The sequence below is a fragment of the Saccostrea cucullata genome, unplaced genomic scaffold (assembly GCF_032062105.1).
Source record: "Saccostrea cucullata isolate Sc308-1 unplaced genomic scaffold, CSIRO_AGI_Scuc_v1 ctg846, whole genome shotgun sequence".
Classification (NCBI taxonomy): Eukaryota; Metazoa; Mollusca; class Bivalvia; order Ostreida; family Ostreidae; genus Saccostrea; species Saccostrea cuccullata.
Genome location: NW_026927703.1, coordinates 178,220 through 192,538, shown reverse-complemented (window position 1 = coordinate 192,538; position 14,319 = coordinate 178,220). Strand labels below are relative to the sequence as shown.

General features: G+C 37.9%; 1 protein-coding gene across 1 annotated transcript; it reads right to left on the bottom strand.

The window, feature by feature from the left end:
* Positions 1–3,209: 3,209 nt before the first annotated feature.
* Positions 3,210–14,319, bottom strand: LOC134275301 (uncharacterized). The gene is made up of 4 exons (XM_062757579.1): positions 14,025–14,319; positions 13,149–13,412; positions 4,409–4,544; positions 3,210–4,194 (listed from the first exon to the last, which is right to left on the bottom strand). The coding sequence occupies exons 1-4, from the start codon at positions 14,199–14,201 to the stop codon at positions 3,644–3,646; spliced, it is 1,128 nt and encodes a 375-aa protein (XP_062613563.1). The 5' UTR covers positions 14,202–14,319; the 3' UTR covers positions 3,210–3,643.

Sequence of the window (14,319 nt, the reverse complement as noted above, 5' to 3'; positions counted from 1 at the left end):
ACAAACTCATTTTTTACGGGGTCATTCATATACAACCCCCCCCCCCCAAAAAAAAAAAAAACATACACACATATGTACCGCAAACAAAATTTAACTTCATTGAATGACATGAAAGTTTTCCAACTTTGTCTTTCCAGAATTTAAATATATAGAAAATGTCTCTATTTTGATTAAAATTTTAACAACCAGTGTGTATAAGAGATGTTTCTTCGGGCTTGCCGTAAAGGTTTGCCCTAAACGTATTATCTTAATAATTTTTTTTACATTTTATTTCTCTTTCATGGTTCATTTAGATATCAAATATTTGATCCCCCAGTCATAACCTTTTTACTACGGAAATGTTCGTTTAAGTTGACATCCTCACACTTTTTGTGAATGTAATTAATGTAGTAAGTTAGTGTAAAAAAATAGTACTGAAAGATGCTGGAATTGGAACCTATCCCCCCTCCCGAATCAAACAATTGTTTTCTTTTTGTGTGTTATCCCCCCCCCCCTCCCGAATCAAACAATTATTTCTTTTTGTGTTTTTGCTTGTCAAATACTTTTCAAGTTCGTTTATCCCCCCTTTTCAAATTCGATTCTAGGTGACTGCTATGTGTTAGCGATTTTCGTAAAAAAAGAGACTGAGCATGATAAAATCAACTTGTATTTAATAGTGGGGGATTGAATATGTACAAAATATATCGTTTATGATAAATTTTGTGTATTTTAAGTGATTTAATCCAAAATAATATATTCCGTTTTCCGTTCCGTTCCGCTTTCCGTTCCGTTTTCCGTTCCGCGTTTTAGCAACACCCAAATATTTATGTGAGTTGATATTTCAAACTATAGGGTTTAATTGTAAAGACTTACGATGTACATGTAGATATAAGTATGATTTTCGCATCATTGTACCCTAAAAATTAAATGTTTTCCAAAAGTTCTGTCACTGGGTTAAATTTGAGCTAAGTATTTGACTGGGATACTCAGTAAATCTTAGGACAATTCTCAGGTAAGCTTGGGCTTTCAGTAAGGCGTTGCATTCTCGACATTACATAACTAACATCTGAAAGAGTCACAGCTGCTTCACCGACGACACGGGACTCAAGTATTTAAATGGAAATCACCTGTTTCTATTTATCGATACATTTTTGTACATGTACCTTTCTAATTCAAGATCAAACTACATGCATGAATTGCACTGAGTGCTATTGGGCAGTGAGGGATTTTTTTCGTGCCACATCCACAGCCTCACGGGACCTCGGCTTATAAAGTCTCCGTGTCCCATACGTAAACTTTAACGCCAAGTCGCAATATTCTAGTCATCTTAAGAACCCTCTCTACACCACTGGAAAATGTTTTTTTTTTTTTTTTTTTTGAGAAAATCATGTTGAATAAAGGTGCTGAATTTGAGATTATTACATTTAAAATTCAATATACGGTACGAGGCATTTACCCTAAGGTAAAATGTGCAAACACAGCTCTGTATCAGCTAGAGAACAGAATTCACAGTCGTTTACTTCCATGGAGAAAATACTTGTAAATAACATGTTCATTTTTTTTTTGCCATTTAAAATTCTAAGAACACCTGAATTGCTTACAAATTGAAAATTTACTATAAATTTTCATTTATCAAGAATTTAGATCTAAGGGCAGATAACTCTAATTGCAGAAAAATACCATAGGTTCAGAACTCTTTAGTGTGCAGTGTAGAGAGGGTTCTTAACGAGGCCCGATCTACTTGATCTGCGCATACGTTTTAACGCAGCGTCGACTCAGGCACGTCACAATACCCTTGACTGCCGTCACAATTGAACATAATAACGTCACAATTAAAATGACGTCAAATTGCGCTAAACTGTTTCGCTGATCTTGCTTACCTGGTAGCTCTATAGAATATGCATTGAAAGCTGGCATTTCTTTTCTTTTTTTTTTTTTTAAATATTTAGATTAATTAACAACTTTGGGACCTAAATAATTTTGAGGGATCAATTTTTTGGTACAGATTTATTAATTTTATCCTGTTTTATTTCAATTTGTGAGTTTAAAAAAAACAAACGCTGCAACTAAAAGTAAACGATTTTAGTCTTTCTCTTTGAACATGTTGAAGTGTTTATACACACTCTTTTTATTGCAGACTTAAATATGCATAGATTATCTTCAGTTAAAAAAAAAAATCTATAAATCATTTAAATTGAACCCCCGAAATATTTAATTTTTCTATATATTACATAATATTAGTAAAAATCGCAATTTTGTCGCCTTTACCCCCCCCCCCCCCACCCCACACACACACACCCTTCTACCCGTATTTTCCACGTAAAACAACGTCGCATGTTAGAAAAATAAAGCATGGCGAGAAAATAATTTCATAATGTAAGAATTATTCATTTTTTAGAAACTAATACAGTATTGCAATCGTTTGTTGGTGTTATGTAAACCCATTGCGACCTATAAAATACGTAGTTGGATAGAATAAATCTAAATTTTGTGTTTTGACATGCCCCCTTTTCATTGCAATAAAGGCTACCGCCAATTTTCTTTTCATTTTTTATAAGAGGAATGAAAATTGTATGATATATGTGAAAAACAAAGAATTTCATCATGTATTTTTTTAATTTGTAAATTTCTTTGTTTTTTGAAGAGTTTTAGTATGTAATTGTGTATAAAAACACGAAAAATGGTCCATATCTTGACAGTGCCCCCATTTCACTACAATAAAGGCAAGGTAACAAAATTTCATCCTAATTTTTCTAAGCATAAAACATACAAGTATATTTCCAAGAATTAAAAATTTTTATCATTCCGTTTTCGTAATTTTCAACTAGATCAGGCCTCGTTAAAATTGTATATTTATGATAAATAGCCATCAAATTTTGAAAAAAAAGGCATAAGCTCAGTGAAATATATTTTGTTTCTTGACAACGAAGGAGAATGCAAATTTGATAAAAAGTGGGGTCAATGTCACAGGAAAGTTCAAGGTCAAGAAATTTTCATGCAGGTTAATAGCGCTCACTAAGACGTATCAGCATTTAAAGCTTCACAAAAATATATTGAATGGTTTATTTAAAACTGAGCAAAACATTTACATTAATTTAAGAAAAATTAGGTCAAGGTCATAGAAATTTTAAAAAACCAGATCCAGAATATCTTGTTCTTTATTGGGGAAAACCAATCCTCGATAAGTGTAACAAGCAAATATAATATATACATACGGCAAAAACAAAATATATAATTACATCATAAGAAAACGGTTTCTGAATCAGTTTTTTAATATTAGAAATAATAGCTTATATTAGATCTTTTCCTCCTACTCCTAGTGATATTGTATTATGCAAAAAATAAAAAAAAAGGTTTACAATTTAGATATTAATGACGGTAAGTTAGAAAAAAGCATGCGAAGGGAGAAAACTCGTAAAACGCACTCCACGACACAGACACGCGGATCAAAGATTTTAAATGTATTTTATTTAGCTTTGTAAAATAGTTTCATTAATCAATACATGTACAATATAGACCTATTTAAATAAATATGAATGTACAAAGAGATTTTGTGTCAATAGTGATTCATTTAAGTACATTGTACACACGAATCACTTTCTCCTTTAAAAAGGCGATATTCATGAGTAAGGTTGATCTTTAAAAAATCGAGATTGACAAAAACCTAAATACAATCGCAAAAGATGCCTTTGTGATGAGAAGAGGCTCTATCACAGAAGTCTGCTCCAAGCCAGTAAGAGTAACTCTGGAATGTTGACTTGAGAGCGCACCGAGATTTACAGGTACAGCTGCAGTACAATGGCTGGCAGTTTGCCGAGTTCATTCCGCAATGCTGGGCACACCAAACGTCATATCCTCTATTTCCACTAAAGATACCGGAAGCGCGACAAGTCCGAGTTTCTCCGTTAGGACAGGAATAGGCAAAGCCGCCGGGATTGGTGGGAGGTCGAGTTGTAGGGCGTTGTGTGGTGGGGGTTCGAGTTGTAAACCAGGGATTTATAGTAGTGGGGCGGTTCGTGATTGGTTGGTCTGTAACGGGACGATTTGTGATTGGCTGCGCTGTAGAGGGACGGTCTGTGATTGGTCGTTCAGTCGGGGCTTGCGTTTGAGTTCCATCATTTGGTAAGATTTTAACGTCAGCGCAGTTCACGAATGTTTCTTGTTGTCCACAACCTAGACAGCTCTCACCACTAGGATGTGTTCCCCAGCTATTACCTGATAAGATGGAATATCATAAAGAGAAGTAAAGATTACAAAAGGATAATACAATTACTATTTGAAAGTGAAGATCTATGTGTATCTTGAGAACTTATTTCCTCAAATGTGTATATAAGAACAATAACAGTTCTAACTTCAACCACTTTCAAAGTTTTTTTTTATATATTTAAAATTACTTGACTTTACATAGATGTCTGAAACTTATATTTACCTGTTTTATACCACCACTGGAAAACACAGTGTTCACATGTCAAATCCCCCGGAAGCTGCACCGTCATAGAAATGTTTGTTCTCATACCACTGGCTTTTACGTCAAAATAATCGTTGTATACACCATTCTGTTCTACCTTATAAAAGTAAGATACAAAATAATCTCTAAATAGTTCAAATTATATATAATATAACAATAATAATAGCCAAACAATATGTCTTAATTGTAGATATTTTTGATCGATCACTTCTATCTTATTTTTCATATATGAGATATATGTATGTAACGGTCTTTAATTATTTCATTTTGTTTGTTTATATTTGATTCCGTTAGTATATAATTATAGATACCTGTATTCTTTGTTTACGTACCATTGCTCCTCGCGAGCAATGGTCAACAATTATGTAATGACCAAAAACGCATTGCTCCTCGCGAGCAATGGCCTAAAGATATATATAGGGGGGATGTTCTCAGACTTGGACTTGCTCACTTGCGCTGAATCTGTACTTATGTGAACATTGGATTATATTATTGTTTTAATACTGGGATTATATGTGTGTGATTATTGGATGTTATTGTGATTTTATTATGATGTGTAAATAGTGTAAATAAACTTTTAAACGTACTTTGCGTAATTCATTCAGAGGATTGAAAATAAAGAGTTATCGCTCTTTGAACGCTACGGCGACGTTACAGCTGGTGGCAGCGGTGGGATTTAACAATTTCAGTGGGATTTAACTATTCCGGTTGGATTTAATTAATTCATGTGGATATTATATATTCGATGGATTTTATTCTGTGTGGATTTTATTCAACGTCATTAGTGATTTAAATGTGTTTTCTTGTGATATTTGGATTATTCATTTTCCGTGTACATGGATTATTCGAGTGAAAAATGCCGCAGTTTGTGAATACGTATTCGATTACGGAGGATGGACGATTTTTACTTTCTGGACGCATAGACGTTAGTGTCCGAATTGCTTTGTAATGTTTACCAAAGATGACAATCGTCACTGGATTCGTAAAAACAGTAGGAAAATCTATTTCTACAAGTGTCCGTTTTGAGGATGTAGGATAAGAGCATTTCAGGAGCAGTCCGTGAATTATTAAATCGTTTACGCCATGGATTAACTTTTTCCAAGCTGGATTTATTTATTTATTTTGTGTTTGTGACCCATATTGTGATTGTGATTACTTTATTCTGGAATCATTCAGGAAGACAGGAAATAGGAATGGATACTGTGAGAACCCCCGAGACACCTAGGGTGCCCAGAACCCCCTCGGTGCGCCGGAATTTATTACCGGACTTTGAAAATACAGATTTACCAGACACCCCGGAGGTCGATTTGAATGTGATAACGCCGGTACGGCCCGAAACAGAATTAAGTGTTCATGAAATTGATAATAATTGGGGATGGAAAGGATTTGTAACATTTTGGATTTTGTTAGTAGTGTTTTGTGCATCAGTGATTGCTGGATTTTACCATTTGCTCCCGACACATCTAGAAATACAATTCACCCGTGAATTTCAATTCCTTGTTGTGATAACACTGACATGTGTTATATTGCTGAGTGTGATTTGGAAATTTTGCTCTAATAGAGTTCAGGATGCCGTTGAACAACCTAGGGCCCCTGTGGCGAGCACAACAAGACGACGAACCCGTCCCCACTCACCTTCACCGGTAGATTCAACTTATTTATCGCCAGGAATGCCAGCTGGAAATTCTCTTGTCAGCATACCCCTTAAACGCACCTTTAAAGGAGACGGAACTGCAATCTGGAGCGAATTTATACGATATTTTGAGAATGTCGCAAATCTTAACCAATGGACAGAACAACGTACAAGACGAATTCTATTAACTACGCTCAGAGACCAAGCTGAAGCGTATGCATATGGACTTCCGGAGACTGTTTTACAAGATTACAATTCCCTGAAAAATGCTTTAAATCAACGATTTGGTCACACGGCATTGAAAGACAGTTATATCACAGAGGCGAAATTAAGGCGGAAAGGGACAACGAAACATTCCGAGATTTCGGACAAGCCATTGAGGACTTGTATAGGAGAGCTTATCCTAACAATAGGGAATATGTATCGGAAAGTTCCGTGAAAACATTTTTGGACAACTGCAGTGGAAATGATGATTTTAGACTTGCTGTTAAACGAACCCGATCTAAAACTATTGCCGAGGCAGTCAGAGCAGCAATGCAGGAAGAGTGTATTCGTTGTACAGAAAACAGGAAGTTAAACCGAAAGACATATCCACCCCAAGTTTATGATGTTAGAAATGCTCAGGGAGACAAGCGAAAATGGGAAGATAAATCAACAGCTAATTTGAACAAGGGTATCAAGAAATGTTTCAAATGCAACTCCACGCAGCATTTAATACGAGATTGCCCAAAGGGAGACCGTGACAATAGCTCCAAACAGAGTGACTGGACCGGAACTCGTGAGAACCAGCAAAATGTCAATCAGCAGTTAAACCGGAACCGACCGAGGCAGTAGGCCATGCGTCGGTCAAGGGAGCACAAGAGAGGCCTAGTACAGTAGATGTGAAACATCACATTGATTTTTCTAAGACGAAAAATAAATTAGATGAAGCGCACATAGATTTCAACTCAGGGGCGGCAATGCCTAGTGTCATTGTTGAGGGCAAACCCGGGATGATTGTAAAAGGGTTAGTGCAAGGTACGCCATTAGAGTGGAAAATCGACACAGGTGCGATTAATACTTTCATTACAGAGGACATGTACTACAGTATACTTCCTCAAGAGAGACCTGTACTAGAGCGTGCACGGGAAAAAGTTTGAGACAGCTGATGGAACTACTCTTAAAATTATTGGAACTGCAAATATGTTGTTAACTATGGGGCCAATAAGTGTATATTGTGGGAGGAGTCAAAAGTAACTTGCTTGGACAGGACTTTATGACCAAGTTTGAGTGTCAGTGGGACTATCGAGATAATCATATGATGATAAATTGTGCGCACAGAAGTGATGAAAATCAAGGCTGCCTGGTGGTTTCAATGGAGGATGAAGTGATTCCCCCGAAGTATGAAGCCGTGATGAAATCAAGAGTGATTTCCGGTACAAAATCCAAAGAAGGGATATTAGTGCCTCTTAAATTGTTTGTCCACACGCATGGACTCGCAATTGCGCATGTGTTAGTGAATTCCGAAGATGGAGTTATTTATGCGCGTGTGATTAACCCAGGCGACAGCGAAGTTTGTGTTAAGAAGAACACAGAGATTGCATTATTAACACCAGTTAAGGATGTGTTGGACTCCTTAAAAAGCAAAGATGTGGAGGTGTGTAATGTAACAGTGGGAAATGGATCAGCTGAACTTCCCGAGTTTTTGTGTAATATGTTTCGCGAAGGATGCGAAAACCTGTCCCCGGAACAAGCAAGTGAATTCAAGACATTTTTATTAAATCAGCAAGGCGCATTTGCTGACCCCAGTCTGCCTGCACAGCGTGCGAATTTAGGTGAACATCGCATTGATTTGAGTGACGAGACCCCATTTAAAGAACCAGTGAGGAGAGTTCCCATATTTAAAAGAGACATTTTAGATGCGGAAATTGAAAAGTTAAGGAATCAAGGGTTAATAGAGAAATCAACAAGTCCATGGTCGTCACCTTTAGTTTTAGTTCAGAAGAAGGATAAAACTTGGAGACTTTGTGTTGACTATCGAAGATTAAATGCCCAGACAATTAAGGACGCATATCCGATCCCCAGAATTGCTGACGATTTAGACGCTTTATCTGGATCGAAATGGTTTACATCATTAGACTTAAATATGGCCTATCATCAGATTCCAATGCGCGAGTGTGATAAGGAGAAAACTGCTTTTGGAACACCTCGAGGCGGATTATACCAATACAACGTCATGCCTTTCGGTTTGTGTAATGCCCCCGCCACTTTTCAGAGAGTCATTGAGCAAGCACTTAGTGGATTACAATGGCATATTACCGTTCTTTACCTGGACGATATCATCGTATATAGTCGTACATTCGATGAGCACCTGAGAAATCTTAATTCGGTGTTTGATCGCTTGAATTCAGCTAATTTGAAATTGAAGGCAAAGAAATGCAAATTCTTTAGAAGAGAAGTGACATTCTTAGGCCATGTTATTTCAGAAAACGGAGTGAAAACGGATCCCAGTAAAACTAATACAGTTAAGAACTGGAAAACGCCAACAAATGTCAGTGAACTCAGAAGTTTCCTAGGCCTTGTGTCTTACTATCGACGATTTATTAAGGACTTTTCAAAAATTGCGAGATGCCTACATGAACTTACCAGCAAAAATAAGATGTGGTCGTGGACTGAAGAATGTGATGAAGCTTTCTGTTTGTTAAAAAGTAAGCTTGTGAGTTCGCCTATTCTTAGCTATCCAGACGTCAATGGAGGAACATTTATTCTGGATACGGACGCTAGTAGCGATGCCATAGGAGCCGTACTATCTCAAATTCAGGATGGAAATGAAAAAGTGATTGCTTATGGTAGCCGAACATTGTCAACAGCAGAAAGGAATTACTGTGTAACCCGCAAGGAAATGTTAGCACTTGTGTTTTTCGTAAAACATTTCAAACAATATTTACTTGGTCGTGAATTCACGTTAAGGACAGATCATGGATCTTTAGTGTGGCTACACAAATTTAAAGACCCGGATGGACAGATCGCGAGATGGTTACAGCAGTTAGCTGCATTTACGTTTAAGATACAGCACCGATCAGGAAAGCGACACGGAAATGCCGATAGCCTGAGCAGAATTAATGTACAGGGAGTTACGTGCAAACAATGTAAACTAGATGTTACAGAGGAATATTCAGGACCAATATATAACCACGTAGAACAACTAAGAACTGTACCCGTAAATGTGAGCAATAATGTGTATTCACTTATTGGATTATTTGACGACGACGACGACGAAGTACTACCTGTGAATTGTAGTAGTGTTTATGTACTAGCTAACCGACCATCACGAGCAAGACAAAAGAAACAGCCAGAGGATTTATTAACTTTGGAAAATATTAGGGAGGCACAGTTGACCGATAAGGATATGTGTAGATTTCTGAAATGGAAAGAAAATTCCGAATTTGAGAAGCCATCGATTAGTTCGATTTCCCCATTAGGATTTGAAAGTAAGTTTCTATATGCTCGTTGGGAATTACTTTCTGTGAAACAAGGTGTATTGTGTATTCGATGGATTGACAGTGATTGTGAGCGATTCCGGATTTGTGTGCCTAAAATTCTAAGGGACAATGTTATGTGGAATTTCCATGATTCAGAAACAGCAGGACACATGGGCGTCAGAAGAACACTGGACAAGATAAACAAAAGCCAGTACTATTGGCCTCATCTCAGGAAAAGTGTACATGATTATGTGACTTCATGTGATATCTGTGAGGAGCGAAATCATCCAAGTAACAAGAAACGCGCATACATGAAAACCTATCTAAGTGGAGTGAAATTCGAGCGAATAGCGGTGGATATAGCTGGCCCGTTCCCGAAAACAAACAACGGATTTGTGTATATTCTAGTGATTGCGGACTATTTCACTAAATTTACGGAAATATTCCCTCTTCGTGATATTGAGGCTGAGACAGTAGCAAATATCATATTCCGTGGCTGGATCAAAAGATATGGTTGTCCCCAGGAATTACATTCGGACCAAGGTCTACAGTTTGAAAGCCAGTTATTCCAGGAACTGTGTAAAATGTTGCAGATAAACAAAACGCGCACTACCGCTAATCATCCCCAATCAGATGGGATGATTGAACGTTTAAACAGAACTGTGAAAGATGTGCTATCGAAGTATATTTCTGTACATCAAAATGACTGGGATAAATTCTTAGACGGAGTTGTATTCGCATATAACAGCACAGTACATGATACGACCGGGATTACGCCGTACAGAATGGTGTTTGGAGAAGAAATGAGATTACCTGTTGAATTAGTGACAGAAAATGTTAATTGTGAAGAAGACCGTGTTTTTACACCTTCAGAATATGTGCGTACCCTGGAAAATTCCCTTTGTGAATTATACGACATTGTGAGAGATGTGACAGGAAAAGACGTGTGTCGTCAAAAACGTAACTATGATCGGAAAGTGCGAGAGGAAAACTACGATATTGGAGATCTAGTAAGAAGAAATCAACGACAAATAATAAAGGGAACAAAATCAAAATTGGCACGCAATTGGACTGGTCCTTGGTATGTGGTGAAACGATTAAGTGATGTGCTGTACCAAATCCGACATTCAAAAACTTCAAAACCCGTAATTGTCCATACAGACAACTTAAAACCGTACCGAGGGAATAAACATTCTGCCATAACCCCGAGGGAATATACAAGTGACCAGACAGTCAACGCCCGTGTACCCGAGCGACGCGCGACAGCGAGAGGGAGACGTTTGAAGTTGCCGGCAGACACGCGCCATGGTCTTAACCAAAATGATCAATCACTCGCCGACAACCAATCAGAAGCCAGAACGAGGACTACCCGACATGGACGGGTTATAAAAAGGCCAGTTCGTTTCAGAGACAGTAACTGACCAGATGATTTGTGAGATTTGTGGACATTGTTTTAGTACTCGAAGTAATTTGAATCAACACCAGAGAGAACAGCATCAACACCATGTAGAACCATTCAAGTGTTCGTTTTGTCAGAGACTATTTCTTAGGAAATTCAACTTAAAAAGACATTTATCAACAGTGCATAAATCTTCCGATATCGAGAAAGACATGGACCAGAAAAGAAGAAAAGTGGAACGAGAGCGATATGAGGAAACCCAGAAGCCAGTCTACGTGCTTAGCCACCTTTACGAGGACATTTCCAGTGATGAGGAGGGCCTGAGTGAACCCGTGAATCAGTTAATCGAAAATGACGATTTAGAGGAAATCTCAGTAAACTCGATGGACTTCGATTTTATCGATGGATTACTCGGAGAAAGTGACTCTATTAGTGACGAGAGGATCGTTATCTCGGAGGACGGGAACGATAACATGGATACTCGTCAAGTGATTGTGTGTAATGACACTGATTCCGACCTTGATAACGATTCCGTAATGACCGAAACAGACGATAACAACAATCGCGCTGTGACGAAGACTACAATCTGCCTCGTAATGAACCGGACCGTCAGACGGGACCCTTGCGGGACTGAGGAAATTACACGCGACTCGCAGATTGTGTATTCTGAAGACGTGAACCCCGAAGACATTGACTTTGAATCAGTAGCTTCAGACATTTTAAGTGAGGTCCCCAAACATTTCACTGATCCACATGTACATGTGAAACTTGTAAAGGGAAATTTGTGATTTGGTTGTATATATATGTAGGACTCCAAAGTGCGATGGGACTCCAAAGTCCGATGGTCACGCCAAAGTCCGATGGTCTGCGCCAAACCCCGTTGGTTTGACACGCCAAAGTCCGATGGTGCGGAAAACAATTAACGTTTATGACGTCATAGTACTGCTGAGCAAAAATGCGATACTGCGCCATGCCAAGCCCGATTTGTTTAAAATAAAATACAAATAAATATTAAATGCAAAGATTAACCCTAATCTTTTAGATATAAGTGCGAGACTAACACTTATCAGTCGAAAAATGTGTTAAAACTATAAGCTAGATATCTTGGATGGGTGCAGGACTAACCCAAATCAGTCCAATAGTGTGCGAGGACTAACCATAAAATCTCTGGGTGAAACACACTGATGTTCAAGAACTAACGCTTATCAATCGAAAAAAACTACAAGGAGTAGCCCTAATAGCTGTGGTAGGCGAAAACAATAAGCAATATCAGTAAAAATGTATGTGAGACGAATACTGAATCAATGGATTTTGAATGCAGGACAACGTCGTGACGTCATAAACGTTGATTGTTCCTCCGCACCATCGGACTTTGGCGTGTCAGACCATCGCACTTTAGCGTCGCGCGTCTCATAGGAAACGAGCCATCGGACTTTGGCGTGACCATCGGACTTTGGCGTCCGTAAAGACAGCGAGCCATCGGGGTTTGGCGCAGACCATCGGGGTTTGGCGAGACCATCGGACTTTGGCGTCACCATCGGACTTTGGAGTCTTACATATATTTGTAAATAATTGTGAAAATATTTAATCTAAATATATAACTTGTCATGTTTATATTATTTCAAGACAGGAGAAATGTTTTGTTTTCGCTATGTTTCATTGTGTCATTGTTATTATTTTTTCATGATTATTTTTGTGTTTATTATCTTGTTTAACTATGTAGATTGTAGATTCTGTACATTTTCTTTGTTGTAAATAGTCATTTCTTTTGAACGGAGTCAAAAACTTAAGTGGGGGGAAGTTGTAACGGTCTTTAATTATTTCATTTTGTTTGTTTATATTTGATTCCGTTAGTATATAATTATAGATACCTGTATTCTTTGTTTACGTACCATTGCTCCTCGACAATTATGTAATGACCAAAAACGCATTGCTCCTCGCGAGCAATGGCCTAAAGATATATATAGGGGGGATGTTCTCAGACTTGGACTTGCTCACTTGCGCTGAATCTGTACTTATGTGAACATTGGATTATATTATTGTTTTAATACTGGGATTATATGTGTGTGATTATTGGATGTTATTGTGATTTTATTATGATGTGTAAATAGTGTAAATAAACTTTTAAACGTACTTTGCGTAATTCATTCAGAGGATTGAAAATAAAGAGTTATCGCTCTTTGAACGCTACGGCGACGTTACATGTACCTTTAACTGCGTTCTGTCTAAGCAATCTTGGGTCACCTCAACATTCTCGTTAGTTTGTTTACAAATCCTGAAAAAGAACTTTCCGAGATGTGCTGCTGTCAGTTCCACCAACACGTCCACCTGTTGACCTTGGTGGTAGGTTTCCGCTATGAACCCTGTAGCGTAAGTGTTAGTCCCGCCCACCTCATAGCGTTTGCTGGATTGGGGTAGATCATAAGCGTCACCACAAATCCCACATTTTCCACCGTTAACCGACCATTGTCTCTAAATATATGTACAGAAAGACTTAATTAGACAAATTTATCACATACATCCTAGTGTTTCAACAAAACTGATTGTAAAAGCTAATTGTCAAAGTAAACACATTCTGATCAAAACTCTTAGAATATGATAAAATTCTGCCATCTTAAAAAGCAATATTAAAAAAATACTAAATTTACTCTTATACATGTACTTCTGAGAAAATTTGAAGAGCTTGTGATATACACGTGCAAATTTAAATTTGGATAAGACATGTTTGTCTCATTAATTTTTTTTCCGAGGCATTATTCATTTCCGGAATTGAATCCTATGTATTCAAAGGACATTCAAATTTTAATCATTCATACTTTTTGATATTAAACAATGATTTTTCTCAATCGATTACGGGTACATCGTTTCAAACCATGGTCCGGAGGCCGCATAGAGCTCTCTCCAGGATGGGAGAGGATCTTTATTTTGGCCGTGGTTTGCGACGATGTTACGGGTATAACTTTTTTTTAAAAAAAGATAATAATGATAATATTCAGCGAGTCCCATCTTTGCTACGACAGCTAAACTTTTAGTAATTTTTTGCTACATCCCTCAAACTAATAGGATCCCTGTCCTACACCTTACCTGCGTTCCTCCACAAAACAGGCTCACGTCATCATAATTTGCTTTAAATCTCGCTGTTCCATACAGCCTGAACAGAGTCTGTCTGGCGCAGGGTTTCCAGAGCCGGCCATGGGCCTCAGTCTCCCTCACTGACCAAAGTCCGGCAATACAGAGGATCAGACGCAGATACCGCCCCATTATAGTCCCAGCGAGGAATGCAGGGACCCCGTCATGCGGTCGCTTTTATCTACCATCTACCCACGTTTGATACCCAATATCAAACCCCTTTCTTCTGAAACCTTTCTTTGTGAAAATG

What these genes read in the sequence shown, in the direction of transcription:
- LOC134275301 (XM_062757579.1), bottom strand. Translation starts at nt 14,201, where the DNA reads ATGGGGCGGTATCTGCGTCTGATCCTCTGTATTGCCGGACTTTGGTCA. An exon ending in TGTTTTGTGGAGGAACGCAG is followed by an intron (nt 13,413 to 14,024) that starts GTAAGGTGTAGG and finishes ACATATATTTAG; the next exon opens with AGACAATGGTCGGTTAACGG. An exon ending in TAGACAGAACGCAGTTAAAG is followed by an intron (nt 4,545 to 13,148) that starts GTACATGTAACG and finishes TACTTTTATAAG; the next exon opens with GTAGAACAGAATGGTGTATA.